Below are 8,070 nucleotides of genomic sequence, written 5' to 3' on the forward strand. Positions count from 1 at the left end.
GAACCCTCTTCACTGACAGCTCACTCTTAATTGTTCCAGTCAAGAGGAACAACAGAAAAGTCCACATCACAAAAAGAAAAAGCAAACAAAATAATAATATAGCAAAACGAGCTGACAGGAAGCTATTCCACAGATAAATAAAAATGGTTTAAGAATTGGTTTAAAACATGTAATTACCTCGGGGTATTTTGTTTTTACCCTAGGGTTCCCATGGTAGCGATGCAGCTGTGGAAGTGGCAAGGTGTAGCTGAACCAGTCTGCCAGGGATTAAATCCCGGCTTCTGGATTTACTAGCTATGAGACCAAAGGTAAGTTACTGAGACCTCTCTGTGCCTGACTTTCTATAAAATGGGAATGATAATAGCATTATAAAGTTACTGTGAAGATTAAAGGATTAAGAACAATGTGCATCATATGGTAAGTGCTTTATAGATGTTTGCTTTTATAATATTTCAAGGATATATTTAACAAATCTTTGAACTAAAATAACCAATGTTACTTTACCTAATTTGACAATCAAGAGTTCTTTAAGATGTCAAATTCTGTTTTTGAAGATGATTCTTAAAAGAAAAACTAGGCACAAGGTCAGAAATAAGACATCTCTCTACTCCCAGCTGGTAAGTGGCAGAAATGGTCTCGGCTACTGGTGGTGACTTCCCACTTTTCATGTCAAAAACCAGACAAACATGTCAATATATTCCTTCTGTGAAAATGATACATTGTTTTTTTTCTTTGGAGGCTACTTGGAGCAACTTCTTTGGCTTTTCAAAGACTAGCTCATCATCTTCACGTATGATTTCCCCCTCCACTTCAAAGGAATAAGGTAAGGAAATACAAAAATATACTATCACGCGCAAAAGTGTTGAGTATCCACCATTCCTTCCACATGCTTCTATTAGCCAGACAAGACTGTTATATCTGTTTGTTAACTTCTTCATCTCCCTCTCTGTAAACTTTCTGAGTGTAAGTTTTGATGGCCTTGCTAGTTAAGGGCTTAGGAGTTCAAAAAAACCTAGGTTGAAACCCAGCTGTACTGGTGAACAGCTTTCTGGAAAAAAACAAAAAGCAGCTCTGATGTATCATAGCAGTTATTCATTTCCGTGGTATAGATGTTTCTACCACGGCTGGTCGGAACAATTTAACAATTGTTAACATTTCTGAATATTTTAACGATTGGCTCTCACCAGCCAGCAGGAGTCGGCTCACTACCTGGGTGACTTGGGTACTCAGCCTCACGAAACTTTAATTTCCTCAAACTTTAATTTCCTCAACGTGGAAAGAAGGAAGTAATAGTACCTGTACTTAACTGGGTTGTAGTGAGAATCAAATGAATTGATAAATGTGTAGCCTCAGGCATACAACAGGCCCTTCTTAAACATCTGCAGGTGAGGAATGGAAATTAGAGGAAATCTATTGAAATGTCCGAGTTTTACATTCTTTTAGCTATAAAGCACATTTAAATAAAATCCTAAGATAGCTGTTTGACAGGTTTCAATTAAATAGGACAGCCTCCAGCTTTCTAATATAACCTAAATGTCGAAGATAGAAAATTATCAATTTCCCGATTTTTAAATAGTTTATCTTTTTCTTGGCCTTCCTAAAGTCAGAAGGTAACTATATAGAATGTCCACTAATGCACTTAAAAACATATGCAACAGTTTTAAAAAATTTAAATAAAACAGTCATTTACTTTACTTATAAGTCCCTGAGCTGCTTTGCTGAAATTCAAATCTTAAACCATAACTTAAGCAAACAACCACATTTTGTGTACCTAATCATTTTCATCACTTTTACAAAGAAGTGCCCTAATGGGATCTATTCAGCTCCACCAGTGTCTGAACCTTTTCTTCATCACCGCCTTTTCTGACCTTTTTTTCTTAATTGCCTCTCTCACTGAAATTCCCCCCTCCCACTACAAGAAATCTTAATAGCACAGATGTTTACGTATTTTTTTTATATATATATATATATATCTGTGTTTGAAACATAAGCAGGAAGGTATTTTCACTCCTTTAGCAGAGATGTCACTCCTGCTGAGAAGCTATGAGCTATATCAACCAAAGGAAGGATCCAGTTATCAGCGCATCCTCGACTCTGAGGGAGGCTGGGCATGGACCCAGGCCGCTTTATGGGCCACAGGGAATATGGATTCAAGTAATCTGTATCCTAATCAATGAAACTGTTTCCCTTCAAAACAATCTGAGATTATGGATACCACCTGGCACAAGAGCCAAACACCTGATACTTAGATTAAAAATGCCGATTCTATCTGGGGAGAAACCGAAATTAAGTTACTTAGGATATGAGGGCAGAATGAAGCAAAATGATACTGTTCTAAAAAATTAAACCTAAGTCACGTGAATTATACGATTTAAAAGGTTATACTGAACCAGAAAATTCTTGACTCTCCAAATAAACTTTAAAATATAAAACCTTTAAATTTTACTATCGAAAGATCAAAATTGGTTATTTTTTGGAGGGAGAGGAACTCTTTGTGACTACAAACTATTTTTAGAAGAAATAATCAATTAGTGCCTTAAATCATACTTAAAACAAGTTTTAAGCTGAAGACTGAATAAAATGATTCTGTGCTTCAGACAGAAATTAAAGTACCTTTCTCTTTCCTTGGGACTTTTGGCACAGGAGAAAGTAAAGACTCGTCTTTTGGTTCAGAAAGGTCAGGCATCAAGCCAGCCTTGCTGGGTCTAGTCCTTGTGCGACGGGAAGATCTAGTCAAAGGAGTGGCAAGCATTTTTTCTTTTTGGTCATTTGGTTCGTCTGTCATTTCTTCATCTATGCCTTTTTCTGGTATTGAGTGACAGGAACGTTTCTGGCCTTGAGTTTCAGTCTTTTTTGTAATCTTTTTCTTAGAGCTCATCACTGTAGCAAGTTCATTTGGCACGAAAACGGATTCTTCTAAAGCTGGTTTTCCATCACCAGTACTTTCACTTTTAGCTGGGGTGTTTCTTGCAGATCTCCTTGGCATGCTGAGAGTTTTGCTCTTCTTGGGACTTCTCTCTTCCTTAACAGCCTCGGACCCTACATCCTGTGATGGATGAAGTTTTCTTGGTCTACCACGTTTCCTAGGTGTAGCGGGCATATCAAATTCTGCTTGAAGAGTCAACTGTGATGAATCAAGTTTAGAGTTTTCTATAACATCTGATGCACTCACATCTCCCTTTTTAACTCTTTTACTACTAAGCTGAACAGGCGGTTGTTCACTGGACTTCCCATCTTGTCCATGTCCTTTATCTTCAGAAGCTTCTAAACCAGCACGTCTCAATTTTCTGGCGCTTCTGCTAGGATCTGCTACTTTACTAACTTTTAGATCATTTATAATTTCAACACTTTCCTGATTTTCCACAGATTTTTTAATTCTTTTAGGAGTCTGTTTCGTAACAGATGAAAGCTTAACTTCTTTTCTAAAAGAAGTTTCTTTAGCTAACGGTTCCAACAGCTGCGATGATCTCAACCTTCTTAATTCCCTACCTGGAGTAACCTGTAATTCTCGTTCGACAGAATTAATACTTTCTAATGTGTCTTGATTAATTTCTTTCTTTCTCTTTCCTCTCCTAGGAGTAATAGAATTTTGAGGTATTTGCTGATTCTGAGATATTTCTTTGACGTCAGAAAAGGCACTTTCGGAAGCCTCAGAAATGTCTGCTTTTTTCCTAGTTTTCTTCTTAACTGAAAGCCCTGGCATTTCAGGAGTAGCAACATCTGCTGACTCTTCCTGTCGCACTGACACTGATCTGACATCTTGGCTTTGGACACGTGCTCTTGTGCGAGTTCTGGAGGAAACCATGTCATCAGACTGACTGACATTTAAAGTCACCGTACTTGTTTCCTGAACAGTCTTAAAAGTAGATTTGACTAACTTGGTGGAAGACACTACTTTCTGGCTTATTAGAGGTATGTTTTCATGAATGGACTGTTCCACTGTCTCTGAAGTAATTTCTTTACTTCTTGTGTCTTTAATTACATCTAGTAAATTTTCTGCAATTGCCACTTTAATTGGTTCAGGCACATATGGTAATGTCTCTACCTTCTGGGACTCTTGATCACTAGTCATGATCGATGGCAATTTAGCAACATGCCCACGATTATCATTTTCCCCAGCGTATACATGTTTTTCCTCAGCTGCTATGTTAGCTGCTTTAGCTAACATATCAGATGCTGCAGAATCGCCTGTCTCAACTTCTCCTTCTTCACCTTCCAATATCAAGGTAAAGTTGCTCTGAGCCACAAAAAGTTCTCCGTCTACTTCAGCAATGTCACACTCAGCAGAGTCTTTGTTATCAGGCAAGTCACAGAACTGTTGCTCTATGGTCTCAAAATTATATTGAAGCTTAAGAGTTCCTGAGGGATACTCATGAAACGAAAGACTCCTAGCCTCTTGTTCTGAATCTTGAACTTCAAGCTTTTCATGTTCGATCACCTGAAATGAATTAAAGAAACTGGTTAAAGAATTTTAATATATTTATTTCAATGTAAAGCATAATGTTTTAAGATGACCATCTCACCCTTGGTATATGAACTGTTAAACTACATTTGATATAGCATATACTTATGGGTTTACTTATCTAAAACATCCATTTAAGCAAACAGACTTTCTCAGTCAAAATTACTAGACAGAAAGATTTTGAGATTCTGAATGGAATTAAAGTAGACATTCCACATTTCCCTGGCTAAAAAAAATAATCTTAACAAAACCTTGAAAATTATCATGATGCTAACAGTTGTGAGAAGAATTAAGGACTTACTTTATTCTCACCCAAGAAAAAAAAATTTAACTGGAGAAAAAGAATCAACCCCCAAACTACCTAACTATCCACACTTTTCTAAACAGCATGATCCCCATAAGGTTGAAGAAGAATTCACCTACATAAGCTCCCTTGGGCTAGACTCAATCCTCTTCCCTTTGCTGGGGCTGCATAAACCATGAAATTCCTAAGGCTTTCAAGTTCAGTACCTCTCTTGCAAGGGTTTGGTGGAGGAAGGAATGGTCCTTGCATTTACCTTTTGGTAAGGGAAGGGGAGAAAAAGGAGGAGGTAGAAAGTAACAGAGAGATCTCCTGACCAAGAAGATAGAACATTACCGCCCGCCTAGACAATGACATTTTCCCATTCCCCAAGCATTTAGTGAGATGAAAGACTGGAAATACCCAGTAATGAGGATTCCCCCTTATGCCACACCCACAACTTTTTTAGCTTCCCAGCTGAAGGAATAAGGACTTTATCCATCTATTTCACAGTTGAGAATACCCATGAAAATGAATATGGACAACCATGACATTTTTATGAGTTAAGAAACTTTCCAAATACTATACGAATTTCTATAAATAATTAGAAGAATTGGTTTTTCATCTTAAATGAATTTATCATATAAAAGTTGCCTGTTGATGATAAAAGATTTGGTGGAATTTTTAGAATCATAAGTCATATTAAGTACCAAGAAAAAAATCCTTTCTGGGATGTATAGAAATTCAACCCCAGCTAAGTGAATATCATTCTCACACAGGTATGCATGGGGAAAAAGTTCTATTTAACCATATTCAATTATTTTCAAATATATGCTTTTAATAGTTTCAATGTCATACTTGTCTCTGGAGTAGCCAGTATGTTTTCTTAGGGCTAAAAGAACTTTAATTTGGACCAGATACCAAGCAAATATTAAATTGTTAAAACTGTGACTTTTTAAACACAGCCTTTTGGTTTCCATGAAAAACAATTTCTTAAAGGATATGACCTTTTATAGTCCACAAAATATTTATACACCTTTTAAACCAGATTTTCATAAAAAGGTTTTTATATAGCAATCAAATAAATGAATATATTAGGTTTGAAGCCTAACTAAATCAAAACAAAGACTGACAAAGAATTAAGAAATTAAAGTTTTTTACATGAATTTCTTGAGTATCAGGCGGATCATCAGAAATTGGAGGCTTTTCTTCTGGTAAGTCAACACTTGCTTTTAGTGCACCAGCTTCTAGTTCATGAACTTCTTTTATGTTCAAAGCTATTTTCTGGTCAAGCCTATGTTTGGAGATAACAGGACTTTCAGAGGTAATGAGCCCAGAGCTTCCACTATCACCAAGGACATCGGCCGTAGCTGAAAGAAAAATCAGAGTTAATCTTCCATGTTTTAAATTGAAAGAATGATAAATATACAATTTGAGGAGCAAACAGAAAAGGTTACAATGCACTTGAGACTATTTCCTTGAAAAACTGTTATATTGCAAAAAGGTTCTAATAGCTCAAAAGGGAAAAGCATACTAAAATTTATACATTGTTTCTTCAGTATCCAGTTATTCAGTTCAAACAATATTTTCTTTCCACAAAGATAAAACAAATGACATAAATTTTGTATTTAAAAATGACACTGGTTTTTCTCAAAAATTTTGCCCTTATTCTGAAACATCAATATGATGGATAACTGCTTTGAGGAGCTCAAATATTTGTTTCTTATTAATCTGAAAAATATGCTCATTGGGTTAGACAACCAGCTATCCTTGCTGGGCCATTACAGAAGTACACATAGGACATGTAGACCGGGCTCTGATCTGGCTGTAAAAAGGACTAGATATCTCTTTTGGCACAAAACACCCAAGTGGCCACAAATATATTTCACCACTTAAAAAAAACTTGGGGGCGGGCAGCTCATTAAAAACAAATTCCTCCTTTCACCTTCTTTGCCAAAGTTTTATACATTAGTACTCACAGGCCATATTTAGATTTAGTTCGTGAATGACACAAAACCCAAAATGCCTCAAGGAGGGGAAAAATAAAAATCTTTAGTGTTTAACAAAAATAAAAGTTTTTTTTTTTTTAAAAAGCCAACTAGGAAAAAACATTTTTACACTTTTAATAGACACTGATGCTAATAATATTCCTTAATATACAACGAAACAAAGTGATTTTCATCTGTCAGTTTGGCAGTGATGAATGGGAAATTTATACTGTAATCTTTTGTAAGTGTATGAAAGCATAAACAACTTTTATCGGAAAAAAAAAATATATAAAAACCTGTGCATACTCCTTGACCCGGGCAAGTCCACGTTTAGGAATCTACCTAACAGAAACATTGACATAGAATGTGCAACAATATATACACAAGAATATTCACTGCAGGTATGAAATAGCAAAATAAAAATGGCCATCAGCCCAAATGTTCAACAATAAGTAGTTAAGCACACCACAGGACATCCATACTATGAAAAACTATTAATGCCATTAAAAAGGACAGGATTAATCCATACTAATGACATGGAAAAATGTCTTAAACATGTTAACTAAAAAAAGATGCTTTTTTGTTGGTAATTTATAGTAGCTTAGCTATCATTTATTGAGCTATTAACATTTAAAGCTATTAATGTTTTATAAAGAAACAGAAGTATAGCCTATAGTCTTATACACAGTAAGTACAGAACTGGATTATAAATCCAAGCAGTCTTGTTCAAGCTCCTGTACTCTTTAGCTACTATAATCTCGTCAACATTTGGGGAAAACTATGCACAGAAAAAAAAATTAAGGAAAAAGACGCTTTATTAATATGGAGTCTTAAAATGGGTAACCAGGTTATAGGCATTTTTATGTTACATGTTAGACTATGCTCTATTTTACAATAAATATTACATTCTTAATTTGGGGTAAACAGGTCTATTCAAGCCTGTACCTTAAGCCTTATTCATAATGTGATGGGCAGAAGAATATAATAAAGAGCATGAGCTCTAGACTCAGACAGCACCAACATCATAACATAGCAGTGTTATGTCCTCACATGAAATGCTCAGACAACTTCTGGGCATAGGTCTGCCTTCCCCAAACCCAACTGTGAGCTAATTGAGGAAAATGTATCTTCCTCATCTCTGTACAGCCAAAAAAATGTACATTAGGTTAAAAAAAAAAATCAAATGACTTCCATATATTTGTTAATTTCCCTGGAGTAAATTTAGTCATCTGAGACTCTTTTTCTAATAATAAGCTGATCTAGCCTTAAAGTTATCAGAAACAGAATAAAAATGGAATTTGCCCTGTGTAGATGTGAGTCCCAAAAAATCAAGCAGCAGG

The 8,070-nt window shown here is 35.7% G+C and overlaps 1 protein-coding gene across 3 annotated transcripts in view; it reads right to left on the reverse strand.

The window, feature by feature from the left end:
- The window catches only part of AHCTF1 (AT-hook containing transcription factor 1), a 69,866-nt gene that overhangs the window by 3,147 nt on the left and 58,649 nt on the right, over nt 1-8,070 (reverse strand). For 2 of the 3 annotated variants that reach the window (XM_006914268.3, XM_025048512.1), the window contains exons 32-33: nt 5,904-6,112; nt 2,614-4,438 (exon numbers count right to left, since the gene is read on the reverse strand). In XM_006914268.3, the coding sequence (XP_006914330.1) occupies nt 2,614-4,438; nt 5,904-6,112 (2,034 nt within the window). Of the gene's footprint in view, nt 1-1,293; nt 1,380-2,613; nt 4,439-5,903; nt 6,113-8,070 lie in introns of those variants that run through there. The other variant, XM_025048513.1, reaches the window with a different exon arrangement.

Source organism: Pteropus alecto, unplaced genomic scaffold (assembly GCF_000325575.1).
Source record: "Pteropus alecto unplaced genomic scaffold, ASM32557v1 scaffold115, whole genome shotgun sequence".
Lineage (NCBI taxonomy): Eukaryota > Metazoa > Chordata > Mammalia > Chiroptera > Pteropodidae > Pteropus > Pteropus alecto.